The 15,440-nt window shown below is 39.6% G+C and overlaps 3 protein-coding genes and 1 long non-coding RNA gene across 4 annotated transcripts in view; 3 read left to right on the top strand and 1 right to left on the bottom strand.

The window, feature by feature from the left end:
- The window catches only part of LOC122870227 (butyrophilin subfamily 1 member A1-like), a 32,173-nt gene extending 30,287 nt beyond the window's left edge, over positions 1-1,886 (top strand). Inside the window, exons 6-7 of the mRNA XM_044184255.1 lie at positions 1,317-1,626; positions 1,720-1,886. Coding sequence (XP_044040190.1) covers positions 1,317-1,432 — 116 coding nt within the window. The 3' untranslated portion in view covers positions 1,433-1,626; positions 1,720-1,886. The remainder of the gene's footprint in view (positions 1-1,316; positions 1,627-1,719) is intronic.
- The window catches only part of LOC122870258 (low affinity immunoglobulin gamma Fc region receptor III-like), a 1,099,642-nt gene that overhangs the window by 480,345 nt on the left and 603,857 nt on the right, over positions 1-15,440 (bottom strand). The gene's annotated exons all lie outside the window — the stretch shown is intronic.
- On the top strand, positions 11,244-12,647 carry LOC122870346. The gene is made up of 4 exons (XR_006376553.1): positions 11,244-11,865; positions 11,959-12,243; positions 12,322-12,411; positions 12,507-12,647. It is a non-coding gene; the product is annotated as an uncharacterized LOC122870346 (long non-coding RNA).
- LOC122870702 (butyrophilin subfamily 3 member A3-like) overlaps positions 14,185-15,440 on the top strand; it is a 36,788-nt gene continuing 35,532 nt past the window's right edge. Inside the window, exons 1-2 of the mRNA XM_044185064.1 lie at positions 14,185-14,227; positions 15,199-15,249. Of these exons, the coding sequence (XP_044040999.1) occupies positions 14,213-14,227; positions 15,199-15,249 (66 nt within the window). The 5' untranslated portion in view covers positions 14,185-14,212. The remainder of the gene's footprint in view (positions 14,228-15,198; positions 15,250-15,440) is intronic.

Genomic DNA, 15,440 nt, shown 5'->3' with positions numbered 1-15,440 from the left:
TATACAAAGTGGGAGACAAAACATCTCCTTGTTTAACCCTGAACCAACAATTTTAAGTTAATTTACCTTCAGTGTCACTGCAAAAGGGAAAGTAACTGCTTCCCCACCTTCTTGTTTATATGCTAAGAGTCCATACTGACAAAATCAGAAGCTTTCCTACTTTCCTCTTTATACACAATGTATAAATGTAGTCAATGCAAGCTCTATATGCAAACGAATAATAGATATGGTCAAACATACAGATAATATAAAAACAGTTATGGACAGTCTATAGCAGCCTCAGCACCATCTGTCACAGATGTGTGTACAAGACAACATGACTGAGGACCCAAATGCAGACACTGAGGCACAAAAAGGAATTTACTAAATCAGTGTTTATATTAACAGACTCACAGTCAGGCACGAGACGGCAGTCCAAACAAGCAAACAAAACCAAAAGAAACAGGCAGCAGGTCAGAAACAGGCAGCAGGTCAGAACAAAGGTAAGAAACGTAAGACGGAAAATCAGTAGCAGGAAAACAAGGACAGGCCCCTTTCCAACATACATGAAAAACAAAAACACAAATGAATGCAAACCTACAGACTCTAGTCAGAGGTGGAGACAGATGTTGTGTTTGATATGGTTAAGATTTACAGAGTCTGTTGATTTTAGAAACATATATAGTATTTAGAAAAGCTGACCCAGACCGGTTGACTTGAAAACACTAAAATGTCTTCATTGTCTGCATTTACTTGTATGAATTTTCATTTCTTGAGCACAACTGCCTCCATGCCAGGGAACCCGTCGTATAGCACATATGAAATGAGAAAGGCAGTTTAATGTTTAAAACAACACTTTGCTGCAGGACTGCATGAACAGCTGTTTGCACGGAGGTAATTTCAGTGCAAAACACATGAATAACACCATTATGTGCACTGGAAGTTAAAGGACACAACTCAACTTCATCAACTTTAACTTCAAAAAATGATTCCAAACTATTATCCCAAATATTAGCAAACTGATTAATAACCTCCAGATTCAGCGTTAGCTGCTTCTTTTATTTTCAGTGCCAATGTCAGGTTGTTGAGTTTGCTAACGGTACTGTACTTTACTTTAACCATATAAATTACAGTTACTGTGGTTTAGTCTATTCTCAGATGTTGAGTCCTGCACAAATGACATCAATGCCGCTAGAGGTCACAATTCCCAAAGCAGTTTTATTCGGACTAATGTGGGCCATTTTCTCATTAGTAGCTCCTGACCTACACACTGATCTACAGAGTCCTGTAGTTATAAAGGCAGCCAGGAATTAAACCACAGATCTGTTTCTCCTCAGGTCAACTTCAGCTGATTGGTCCATCTCAACCAATAGTGGCGACAGTTGGTGATGACATAATTTTCCCATGCCACCTGGAACCTGCAATGAATGCTTCTGACATGAGGTTGGAGTGAGCTGAGGCCTGGGTTTGTGTCTGTGAGGGCAAACAGTCAAGAATACGTAGTTACCAAACAGCCGTCCTACAGAGGAAGAACATCAGTGTCCATCGACAAACTGGAGCTCGGAGACGTTTCACTGAAACTCTCCAGCGTAAAAGTCTCTGATGAGCAAACATGCAGACGTTCCCACAGTACCAAGCTTGTTGTTGGTAAGTGGATACACAGTATATTTGTATCATTTAACATTTATATTTTAATAATATGATATAGAGCATGTATGTGTTTGTTTTTACATAACTTAGAAATGTACTGTAAGATGTCCACTTCTGGCAGAGCTGTGCCCATACATCAGCAAATACAGCAGACTGACAAACATGGACGAAATGTTTGGAAGCTGCTGATCCCAGTCACCATGAGGAAACAGTCAGCGGTGGAAGAAGTATTCAGATCTTTTACTTAAAGGTCCTGATGACCTCTGGCTGTCAGCAGCAGAGTGACTGTGGAGACGAGACACGGCAACAGCTTCACCTGTAGAGTCCAACAGCAGAACATCAACCAGGCCAGAGGGACACACATCCATGTTCCAGGTAGGAATGATGAATAAATGTATCACATGCTTACTATAAATACAATGTGATTGATCATTTCAGTTGATATCTTCACAGTCCTGTCGAGGTACGTGAAATGTGTCTTGGCTCCAGGATTAATCGTGTCTTGCTGTGTGCTGTAATCACAGTACGAAAATGGAGGCTAAGGTATCGTTTTGCTTTTTTAAATTTCAAGATACTATCACTATTTCTTTCCTTCTCTTAAAGTAATGGATAAACGCTGTTTCACTCTTATTCTACAGCTACAAGCATGTGACTGAAGATCTAAGGGGCCCACTGAGTGTCATGTAAGCAAAGTGCTATGGTCCTAAGATTTATAGACATGCAACTCTGTAGCTAACAGGAAGGCAGTGTGAAAAACTGAGTAATGTGTGTTACCCTTAAAGAAAAAGGCAGCATTGGTTGTTTCAGTTGATACAAAGCATTTGATTTGACAGCAGGGTTTGCATCCTGTCCTCTATAGTCAACGCTGGTGTCCTTGAAGAAAAAAGGCAGCATTGGTTGTTTGTTCAGTTGATACAAAGCATTTGATTTGACAGCAGGGTTTGCATCCTGTCCTCTATCAACAGTCAACGCTGATGTCCTAACCATGAATCTGAAGTGACAAATTACCTGTTTTGTTTCTCACTAGGTGAGAGAAATGCTGGTCGATCTAAACTCAAGAGGGGAAGACACAGACAGCTGACCTGTGCCACAGCAGGAAGCAGCTCAAACAAACCTCAGACAGAACAGAAAGTATCAGGAAGTGATGCTGGTGCAGCCTCACAGAGCTGCCAGCGCTGCTGTAGACTCTTTCTGAGTCTCTGTACAGACGAGAAACGGGAGCTTTTGATAAACTTCTCACACTTTTCTTTGGATCGGCCACCAAACAGGACGAGAACATGTTCTCTTTATATATGCACATCAACCCACTTCTTCTACTTTTTATACAGTATTTATTCCAGCAGTGACATGCCTTTTCTATGTGTATCTATAGTAACAGTCTGACCCGTATAAAGATAGTTTGTTGTCCAACTCACACCTGGACATCACAGCTACGTGTCTGTTACTAGTTTGTTATAAGTTTGCTTGTATTTATTAACCTGAGCTTTTTGTTTAACTGTATGTCTGTATTTGTCCTCTTTTTGTATATTGAAAGCTACTGAGAACTGGAGTCAAATTCCTTGTACGGTATGTGTCAACACAGCTGGTCAATAAAGCGGATCTTGATATTGATTATAAAGCAAACAGGTACTTTCAACTACAATTGAATAAACGGTCCAGTGTGGAGGATTTAGTGGCATCTAGCGTTGAAATTGCAGTTTGCAACCATTTGAATACCGCTCGCCTCACCCTCCCCTTCCAAGCGTGTAGGAGAAACTACAGTGGCCGCGAAACCCTCTCTAGAGCCAGTTTTTGGTTTGTCCGTTTTGGGCTACTGTAGAAACATGGCGGTGCAACATGGCGGCCTCTGTGGAAGTGGACCCGCTCCCTCTGTAGATAGAAACGGCTCTTTCTAAGGTAATGAAAACACAACGATTCTTATTTTCAGGTATTATTATACACTAATGAAAATATACTTTCTGCCAATAGCTCCTCCTAAATGTTACATACTGGACCTTTAATACTGCGCTTTTGAATGTACTCCTGTAATATTGTGATAATGCAGTATTCCACTGTGAGAAAACAAGCTCATTGGATGCTGCATGCTGTTTGACAAGAGAGAGGACGACTGGCTTTACGACCTTCCCCTCCTGTAATCAGCTTTTTGAAGCCGGGGCCTTGTCGTCTCACAGATCAAGTCTCTTTAGGTATCTGGTGTCACTGAACACTGACAATCGTGGATGCTCGCTCTTACAAAGTTGTATCACAAAGCCGGTTTATCATAAAGCTGCTTATGAACTGGCTCAGTTAACTCTGGGTTTAACAGTCCAGCTACAAGAGAGTTCATGTGAAAGAGGCAGAGTTCTTAATTACAAACATCATCAGAGACATGAGAAATACTTCATATGAAACGAGATGAGTCGTGATACCAGCAGGGAAAAGTCCTTTCTGCTTCAGCGAGGTGAAATGTATCTGATCACACAGCTTGAATAGAAAAAGAAGCTGAACAAACACTGCAAAGTTGAGACAAAGTTCAACAAATCCTTTTTCTCCCAGACTGATCTTTCTTAATTCTTTTTGAATCCAGTCCCTTTCTTTATCTCCTCCTATATAACCTTATTTGTTCCTGCAGGAAGATGTTTGTAAACACAGCATGAACAGGGCTAAACTTTATATGAAAACTACTGTAACAAACTGCTTATAAGTCAAGCTTCAGTTACATATGCTGTGGTAAAAAAAAAATACAGGCCGGGCTTTTGAACAGCTCGTCAGTATGGCACATCAATCATGAAACAAACAAACAAACTCAGAGGTGGAGATAGGTTGACGTTTGTGGTTGGTACGTATGAAACCTTATAAAGTAACATATTCATACTTCCTTATTGCATGTCAGGCGAGAGCAACACAACATCACAGAGAGTTGTCGTCATACAGCAGGTAAGAGTTGCTTAAAACTTGCATGTTAAATGTTGGTTGTGTCATAATTTCATAATCTTTGACTGTTAAAACAATGTCCAGATTATTTCATGGACTTAAAAACTAATTCTCTATGTTTTCTTTTAAAGTGGACTTGCATTGTTACTTGGACATTGTGGATTTTTCACACATGTAAAAGTGTGCCTGTATTTTTATACTGTTAAAAATGTTTATACGAACCATTTGAAGGAAACTCTGAACTCCATCTGGTAAATAGTGATAGACATAATTCAGTATTTTACTAATTTAATCAAAAATCAAATTTAAGGATAAAGATGGCTACTATTAGCAGTTAAAGGTCAGTTCTTTTAAATAATAGCCTAGTTAATTTTCTGTGACATTATTGATACATTAACATGTGAGAGCCAATCAAAAAATTTCAGTATAACCACTGTTGTTAGTCAGTGCCTATTCAGTGTATTTGGTACACAAACGGTTAACAGATCTCCTTCTCTAATGCGTTTTTAAGTTTTGAAAGATTACATCCTCCCCCCTCATATGCCTCACAGTGGTTTGGTGACTGCCTACAGCCACGGCTCCTTTTTTACTGCCGAAATATATATGAATATGAATTATCAGCTCATACAACCACTGAATCTTTTGTAGTGATGAGAAGATCGTTTAACTCTCCGAACGATATATAAGCTGGTGTGACAGTGAGGAGCACCAGCTTCAAGCTTTAAGGGATACGTTTAGATTAAGAAAGAAAAAACATTAAACACAAGCGATTCCCTTCATGGACATTTCAGGCATTATTAGACTGTCAGGGATTTCCTCAGTCTGCATAGATGCGCTGTTAGGAAGTCACAAAACGTGCATGAAACGTTTGTTTTTGTTCAGTTCAAAACAGAAAGTCACATCAGAAGCAGAAAAAAAACATATCACACTGGTACAATCTATAAATATACCTCATTTCACGTAAATGGCTGAAAACAAGGACATCTGATAGGACAATTCCCTTTTGCAAAAAATGCATTTGTTAGTTGAGCCATGACACGAAGTCTCAAAACACAAGTTCACAAATGACAAGCAGTTTGTAAATGCAGGTTCTTCCAGTTTGTATAAAAATGTAACATCGAACTATGTTTTTGATGAAAATGCAAATACTTTTAAATACATATATTTTTTTTATTTATATACAACGATACATATTTTTATGTGCCATTAATACATAAATCACGAAATACATTTGTGAATGTTCTGTCTGATTCCATACAGATGTTTCGTCTGTGAGCTGTGTGGTTTAGTCAGTTTCAACAGGAAGTTTTTTATGAAAACAACCAGACTAAGACTTTGATCTTTTTTAAACTCATTTTTATTTTTCAGGAGTCCAAGATGCTGCATCCAAACCATGAGTCCAACCATGGAGAGTCCTTCAGGACCTTCAGGATTTTGCTTTTCCTTGTTCTTCTGATGCAGCCTTTTGGAGGTAATTTCCATGCAAAACACTCGCTAACACACTGATGTGTGCATGTGTCGGAAAGCAGAAGACACGAGTCAGCTTCTGACCAAAAGAAAAAAAAACCATTTCTGTAACGACGACTTGGTCAGAAGAGGCGATGAAAATGGATGACATTGTAATCATTCACATCAAAATGAATGCATGAATTTATTGGCAATATAACACATTTATTATAAAATGATATCATTACATAAGTCACCCCCCAGTGTTTTGGGCTGTATTCTTGGCTCTGGCCTGTTATATGGCCTTTGGATTTTCTGCCTGCTCCCTGTTGAATTTGTTTGCCTCACCTGCACTGCCTTTCCTGGTTTTGATCTCTGCCTGCCTGATCATCCCAGTTAGCCTTTGTATATTGACTTTAATTAAACCCTTGCAGTGCACAAGTTCTGCCTCTGCTGTCTGCGATTGGGTCCTAACCCTGTTGCCCTGTCTCTGCACTGAACGTAATAGTATGTCATACTGTGTTTTGGAAAAGGCAGGACTCTGAGAACATTGCCTGAGCTAAAGTATTTTTGATTAATTAAAAAAAAAATTAAAAATGTGCAAGTGACATATTTAGTTTGGTGTGATCTAAACGCACTGTTTGAAATTCCTCCTCTCATCCTCAGGTGCTGTCTCCACGCCCATCATAGAGGTTACCTCAAATAACAATGGAAGTGCAGTGTTAAAGTGTGAGTCTGCAGGCTGGTATCCAGAGCCTGAGGTGTTCTGGCTGCAATTAAACATTTTGTCACTGTTTAAACTGTTGAGGTTTAGTTTGATTTAAAACTCATTGAGAATGACTTCTGGATGGGAGCCGAAACGTCTTGATTCTGAAAACAGTGTCCAGATGACTACGACTGAAACCTTTTCTACGTTTGATTTAAAAGGTCATGCTGTTCTTTGTTTTTATCATTTCAGCTGATGTCTACACGGTTCAGTCCTCTCTTGATTGGATTTGGATCATCGGCATTCCTCTTGCTGCCTTTGTGTTCATATTATTATTATGTTATCACACGATTACTGACAGTAAGTCACAAATAAAGTTTCCTTGTTGTGTCTAATTATTGCTCTTTATTGGCTGGAGTGATATGTAGCAAAGCACCAATAGATTATATACTGTAGCACAATGTTCATGACGTAATATTAAAATTGACTTGTAAACTAATGTAAGCAAAATGCAAAACAGAATGGGGAAATATATATAAAAAAATAAATAAATAAACCATTCAGCACAGCTGTCTGCGTTCCCACCTGTATGTCTTCGTCAGTGCACTGGTGACTCTCACTGGTTGGTCTGGGAGCCTGTTCCAGACGAGGGTGAGATCAGTGTAACAAGAAAAACTGACCGTCACTAATCTGTGGCACTAGTCTCAAATGCTTTGTTCCTCATGTTGCAATGCAAAACTTAAATGTTATAACTGAAATGCAAGTAAATGTCTCTTCTGATGTCATTTGATGTAAAACATATTTTCAGCTCAACCATCATATTTCTGTTGTGCTTCTTTAGTTTCTTATTTCATCTCACACACTTTCTGTTCTCAGGCAAAACTACACGAACACAGCAAATTTTAAAAGATTTCTTTTTCTGTTGGCACACAGGCATCAAGAGGAAACGGGAAGCTACAATCGAGTATTTCAAAAATCTTGTCAAGAAAGACAAAAACACGATTAAGGCTGACAGTCCAGAGTCATCCACACTGACTGGACAAAAGGAGCAACTGGGGGAGTAAGGGAGACTTTTCAATTTAAATTTTCAATTTAATTTTCACTTTTATTCATTTTCATTACAGTGAACAGAAATAAGATTCCCTCATGATACAGCAAGAAGCATTGAGGAGATGAAACTTGAACTTCAGGAAGAGCAACACAGAGACAACTTACAGTATATAGCACAATGCATGCAGCGAAGCATTTTATCATACAATGTGACTTTAAAACAAACTATTCTTAAGGACAAAAGTCAAGCTAAGGAACTTGTCTCCAGTGCAACAGTTGATGTGTTTTTAATAGTTTTTGGATGACAATGGAGCTCTATGGCACAGAGGAAGAAGAAGAAGAAAATAAGTGTATTATTTCATCTGGTAGTTAAACATATTGAAATGGATATTATTGATTGTATGCAGTGCATCTCAGAGGGAAATATTGTACTTTTTACTGCAGCTTTAGTTATTTTTCAGCTCAACCTCAAACATCTGCAGCAGTAAAATGCAACACACACATTAATGCAGCAGGAATATTAATCCAGAAACATCAGATATAATAAAACACTGCACAGTATTTTACTGCACAGTGACGACTTTTACTTTTGATACTTTAAGTACATTTTGCTGATAATACTTAGATACTTTTACTCAAGTAAGGTTTTGAATGCAGGACTTGTTCTTGTAGTGGAGTAGTTGTACCTCCCTGTCAAGCCCACTGACCTCAGAACGCTGAGTTCTCTGCAGGACGGCCTGTCTGACATAAAAAATTGGATGTCGATAAATTTTCTTCAGCTCAACTCAAATAAAACTGAAATCCTGGTTATTGGGCCCCAACACATCACTAAACAAATACTGCCATCTACTGGTAACCTGTCACAACATATCAAGCCTGTTGCAAGAAATCTTGGTGTCCTGTTTGATAGCAATTGATGTTTTGAGCAACATCTCACTGAGCTTGTCCAATCATGTTTCTATCACCTCAGAAACAAAAATCCGATCTATTTTAAATCTTAGTGATGCAGAAACTGTTGTACGTGCTTTTATCTTCTCACAGCTTAATTATTGTAAACAGCCTGTTCACTTGTCTTAATAAAAAAACTTTGACACGACTGCAGACTGTACAGAACTCAGCTGCTAGGCTGTAAACCAGGACCAAGAGGTTCGACCACATCACACCTGTTTTAGCCTCTTTACACTGGCTCCCTGTTTGTTTCAGGACTGATTTTAAGATCTTGTTGATTACTTTTAAGGCTCGTCATGGCTCCAGACTATATTTTAGACCTTGTAATCCCTTATGAACCTTCACGTAGTTTGAGATCTTCGGGCAGGGGTCTCCTGTCTGTTCCTGAGTCCAGGATGGAAACTAAGGGGGACAGAGCTTTTGTCATCAGGGCCCCGAGGCTCTGGAACAACCTGCCCGAAGACATCAGGCTGTCTGAGTCAGAGTCTTCTTTTCAGTCTCGTCTCAAAACACTTTTTTATCTGAAAGCAGATCCTGATTTTACCTGAACTGGCTGTTTATTTTATTGTTTATTTTATTGCTTTTGTGTATTTTATGTATTTTATTTCTTTATATTTCGTCATTCACTGTGGTATTTTATTTCTCTTGTTGTGAAGCACTTTGTACTTTGTTTTGATAAGTGCTCTATAAATAAAGTTTTATTATTATTTTTATTATTATTTTCACAGTGTGGTGTCAGTACTTTTACTGAAGTAAAGGATGTGAAAACTTCTTCAGCCACTGGTGCTTTTTACAGTCATGGTTAGCTGAATAAATACTACGTATAAGTAGCTAATAAGATCATTTATACCTGAATCAATCAGATGGGTCAGAGGTAGTTTGAGTTTCTGGATAATTAAGAAGGGAGAGCCGATCTGCTGGAGTCCACACTGCAATGTTTCAGTTCAACCACAAGAGGGCACAACAGCCTTTCTGACAGGCAAAATACTCAACATGGTTTCCTTTAAACCACAGTCTAACCATTTAAATGCACATGTCATTTTTACAAAGTGGGAGACAAAACATCTGCTTGTTTAACCCTTAATGAGGTCTGAACCAACAATTTTAAGTTAATTTACCTTCAGTGTCACTGCAAAAGGGAAAGTAACTACTTCCCCCACCTTCTTGTTTATATGCTAAGAGTCTATACTGACAAAATCAGAAGCTTTCCTACTTTCCTCTTTATACACAATGTATAAATGTAGTCAATGCAAGCTCTATATGCAAACGAATAATAGATATGGTCAAACATCCAGATAATATAAAAACAGTTATGGACAGTCTATAGCAGCCTCAGCACCATCTGTCACAGATGTGTGTACAAGACAACATGACTGAGGACCCAAATGCAGACACTGAGGCACAAAAAGGAGTTTACTAAATCAGTGTTTATATTAACAGACTCACAGTCAGGCACGAGAAGGCAGTCCAAACAAGCAAACAAAACCAAAAGAAACAGGCAGCAGGTCAGAAACAGGCAGCAGGTCAGAAACAGGCAACAGGTCAGAAACAGGCAGCAGAAACAGGCAGCAGGTCAGAAACAGGCAGCAGGTCAGAAACAGGCAGCAGAAACAGGAAGCAGGTCAGAAACAGGCAGCAGGTCAGAAACAGGCAACAGGTCAGAAACAGGCAGCAGGTCAGAAACAGGCAGCAGAAACAGGCAGCAGAAACAGGCAGCAGAAACAGGAAGCAGGTCAGAAACAGGCAACAGGTCAGAAACAGGAAGCAGGTCAGAAACAGGCAGCAGGTCAGAAACAGGCAGCAGATCAGAAACACAGGTAAGAAACGTAAGGCGGAAAATCAGTAGCAGGAAAACAAGGACAGGTAGTGGGACAACATGCTTCCTCATTTTCATTTTCCAACATACATGAAAACCCTCTGCAGTCAATTAAACACAAACTGTTTGGGCCTGGGGGAAGTGAGGAGTGGGACAGACTGAGGAATTAAAAAGACCTGAGGCAGCCGTCATGATGCTGCTGAAGGAAGTGGATTTTTGCTGATCAGAAGCTGAATCCTCAAATGAAAATGTAAAGCAGGAAATGGGCATTATATGGCCCCTTTAAGCAAAAACATAAACAAAACGAATGCAAACCTACAGACTCTAGTCAGAGGTGGAGACAGATGTTGTGTTTGATATGGTTAAGATTTACAGAGTCTGTTGATTTTAGAAACATATATAGTATTTAGAAAAGCCGACCCAGACAGGTTGACTTGAAAACACTAAAATGTCTTCATTGTCTGCATTTACTTGTTTGAATTTTCATTTCTTGAGCAGAACAGCCTCCATGCCAGGGAACCCGTCGTATATCACATATGAAATGAGAAAGGCAGTTTAATGTTTAAATCAACACTTTGCTGCAGGACTGCATGGACAGCTGTTTGCACGGAGGTAATTTCAGTGCAAAACACATGAATAACACCATTATGTGCACTGGAAGTTAAAGGACACAACTCAACTTCATCAACTTTAACTTCAAAAAATGATTCCAAACTATTATCCCAAATATTAGCAAACTGATTAATACCCTCAGCATTAGCTGCTTCTTTTATTTTCAGTGCCAATGTCAGGTTGTTGAGTTTGCTAACGGTACTGTACTTTACTTTAACCATATAAATTACAGTTACTGTGGTTTAGTCTATTCTCAGATGTTGAGTCCTGCACAAATGACATAAATGCCGCTAGAGGTCACAATTCCCAAAGCAGTTTTATTCAGACTAATGTGGGCCATTTACTCATTAGTAGCTCCTGACCTACACACTGATCTACAAAGAGTCCTGTAGTTATAAAGGCAGCCAGGAATTAAACCACAGATCTGTTTCTCAGGTCAACTTCAGCTGATTGGTCCATCTCAACCAATAGTGGCGACAGTTGGTGATGACATCATTTTCCCATGCCACCTGGAACCTGCAATGAATGCTTCTGACATGAGCTTGGAGTGAGCTGAGGCCTGGGTTTGTGTCTGTGAGGGCAAACAGTCAAGAATACGTAGTTACCAAACAGCCGTCCTACAGAGGAAGAACATCAGTGTCCATCGACAAACTGGAGCTCGGAGACGTTTCACTGAAACTCTCCAACGTAAAAGTCTCTGATGAGCAAACATGCAGACGTTCCAACAGTACCAAGCTTGTTGTTGGTAAGTGGATACACAGTATATTTGTATCATTTAACATTTATATTTTAATAATATGATATAGAGCATGTATGTGTTTGTTTTTACATAACTTAGAAATGTACTGTAAGATGTCCACTTCTGGCAGAGCTGTGCCCATACATCAGCAAATACAGCAGACTGACAAACATGGACGAAATGTTTGGAAGCTGCTGATCCCAGTCACCATGAGGAAACAGTCAGCGGTGGAAGAAGTATTCAGATCTTTTACTTAAAGGTCCTGATGACCTCTGGCTGTCAGCAGCAGAGTGACTGTGGAGACGAGACACGGCAACAGCTTCACCTGTAGAGTCCAACAGCAGAACATCAACCAGGCCAGAGAAATACACATCCATGTTCCAGGTAGGAATGATGAATAAATGTATCACATGCTTACTATAAATACAATGTGATTGATCATTTCAGTTGATATCTTCACAGTCCTGTCGAGGTACGTGAAATGTGTCTTGGCTCCAGGATTAATCGTGTCTTGCTGTGTGCTGTATGCACAGTACGAAAATGGAGGCTAAGGTATCGTTTTGCTTTTTTAAATTTCAAGATACTATCACTATTTCTTTCCTTCTCTTAAAGTAATGGATAAACGCTGTTTCACTCTTATTCTACAGCTACAAGCATGTGACTGAAGATCTAAGGGGCCCACTGAGTGTCATGTAAGCAAAGTGCTATGGTCCTAAGATTTATAGACATGCAACTCTGTAGCTAACAGGAAGGCAGTGTGAAAAACTGAGTAAGGTGTGTTACCCCTAAAAGAAAAAAGGCAGCATTGGTTGTTTGTTCAGTTGATACAAAGCATTTAATGTGACAGCAGGGTTTGCATCCTGTCCTCTATCAACAGTCAACGCTGATGTCCTTGAACCATGAAACTAAAGTGACCAGTTGTGTTTCTCACTAGGTGAGAGAAATGCTGGTCGATCTAAACTCAAGAGGGGAAACACAGACAGCTGACCTGTGCCACAGCAGGAAGCAGCTCAAACAATTCACACTGGGCTGTGATATTATGACCGATAGCTTGTGCCGTGCACACCCGGTATGTAAGATGTTTTTCCCTGTGTAGTCTAACTCATGCAACCTCTCAGGCCAGCAGCTGTAGCCGCACCATAGACTGCAACTAACTAACAGTTAGATAAGAGAAAGTGGGGGAAGGTACAAACCAAGGAGGAGGACCACAGAGGTGCACTGAGAGAACAAGCTGTGGAAAAATACTGAATGTTGTGTGATCGGGTGCGGCTTTAACATATAATCAACTGCTTTGTGCCTTAAACTTCAGACACAACTGGGGAGCCGTAGCTTTAAGACGGTGAGCGGTACATGTTGTGTCTCCAGATATATCTGTATTGTTTGTTTTATCAGATATATCTGTATTGTTTGTTTGTGTAGAAATAAATACTTGTAAAAGACATTGGTAGGTCTCGTGTGGATCCCTTCTCATAAACAAATTCAGAGAGAGGTTGACGCACCTCGACACTAGGTGAGAGAAATGCTGGTCGATCTAAACTCAAGAGGGGAAACACAGACCGCTGAAATGTACCACCACAAGATGCAGACAGAACAGAAAGTATCAGGAAGTGATGCTGGTGCAGCCTCACAGAGCTGCCAGCGTGGCTGTAGGCTCTTTCTGAGTCTCTGTACAGACGAGACACGGGAGCTTTTGATAAACTTCTCACACTTTTCTTTGGATCGGCCACCAAACAGGACGACAACATGTTCTCTTTATAAATGCACATCAACCCACTTCTTCTACTTTTTATACAGTATTTATTCCAGCAGTGACATGCCTTTTCTATGTGTAGCTATAGTAACAATCTGACCCGTATAAAGATAGTTTGTTGTCCAACTCACACCTGGACATCACAGCTACGTGTCTGTTACTAGTTTGTTATAAGTTTGCTTGTATTTGTTAAGCTGAGCTTATTGTTTAACTGTATGTCTTTATTTGTCCTCTGCACTTTTTTTTGTATATTGAAAGCTACTGAGAACTGGAGTCAAAGTCCTTGTACGGTATGTGTCAACACAGCTGGTCAATAAAGCAGATCTTGATATTGATTATAAAGCAAACAGGTACTTTCAACTTATACAATTGACTAAACGGTCCAGTGTGGAGGATTTAGTGGCATCTAGCGTTGAAATTGCAGTTTGCAACCATTTGAATACCGCTCGCCTCACCCTCCCCTTCCAAGTCTGTAGGAGAAACTACGGTGGCCAAAAACGTGAAAGGCCCTCTCTAGAGCCAGTTTTTGGTTTGTCCGTTCTGGGCTACTGTAGAAACATGGCGGCCTCTGTGGAAGTGGACCTGCTCCGTCTGTAGATAAAAATGGCTCTTTCTAAGGTAACAAAAACACAACGATTCTTATTTTCAGGTAATTATACACTAATGAAAACATACTTTCTGCCAATAGCTCCTCCTAAATGTTACATACTGGACCTTTAATACTGCGCTTTTTGAATGTACTCCTGTAATATTGTGATAATGCAGTATTCCACTGTGAGAAACAAGCTCATTGGATGCTGCATGCTGTTTGACAAGAAAGAGGACGACTGGCTTTACGACCTTCCCCTCCTGTAAACAACTTTTTGAAGCCGGGGCCTTGTCGTCTCACAGATCAAGTCTCTTTAGGTATCTGGTGTCACTGAACACTGACAATCGTGGATGCTCGCTCTTACAAAGTTGTATCACAAAGCAGGTTTATCATAAAGCTGCTTATGAACTGGCTCAGTTAACTCTGGGTTTAACAGTCCAGCTACAAGAGAGTTCATGTGAAAGAGGCAGAGTTCTTAATTACAAACATCATCAGAGACATGAGAAATACTTCATATGAAACGAGATGAGTCGTTATACAAGCAGGGAAAAGTCCGTTCTGCTTCAGCGAGGTGAAATGTATCTGATCACACAGCTTCAATAGAAAAAGAAGCTGTACAAACTCTGCAAAGTTGAGACAAAGTTCAACAAATCCTTTTTCTCCCAGACTGATCTTTCTTAATTCTTTTTGAATCCAGTCCCTTTCTTTATCTCCTCCTATATAACCTTATTTCTTCCTGCAGGAAGATGTTTGTAAACACAGAATGAACAGGGCTAAACTTTATATGAAAACTACTGTAACAAACTGCTTATAAGTCAAGCGTTAGTTACATATGCTGTGGTAAAAAATTACAGGCCGGGCTTTTGAGTAGCTCTTTAGTATGGCACAGCAACAGTGAAACAAACCAACAGACTCAGAGGTGGAGATGGGTTGACGTTTGTGTTTTTTTTACGTATGAAACCTCAAAGTATTGCACTCATACTTCCTTATTTCATGTCAGGCGAGAGCAACACAACATCACATTAGAGAGTTTGCAGTCGTCATACAGCAGGTAAGAGTTGCTTAAAACTTGCATGTTAAATGTTGGATGTGTCATAATTTCATAATCTTTGACTGTTAAAACAATGTCCAGATTATTTCATGGACTTAAAAACTAATTCTCTATGTTTTCTTTTAAAGTGGACTTGCATTGTTACTTGGACATTGTGGATTTTTCACACATGTAAAAGTGTGCCTATATTT

Source organism: Siniperca chuatsi, linkage group LG22 (assembly GCF_020085105.1).
Source record: "Siniperca chuatsi isolate FFG_IHB_CAS linkage group LG22, ASM2008510v1, whole genome shotgun sequence".
In the NCBI taxonomy this organism is placed as follows: Eukaryota; Metazoa; Chordata; class Actinopteri; order Centrarchiformes; family Sinipercidae; genus Siniperca; species Siniperca chuatsi.
Note: the sequence above shows the minus strand (reverse complement) of the source record. Positions and strands in the feature narration are given on the sequence as shown.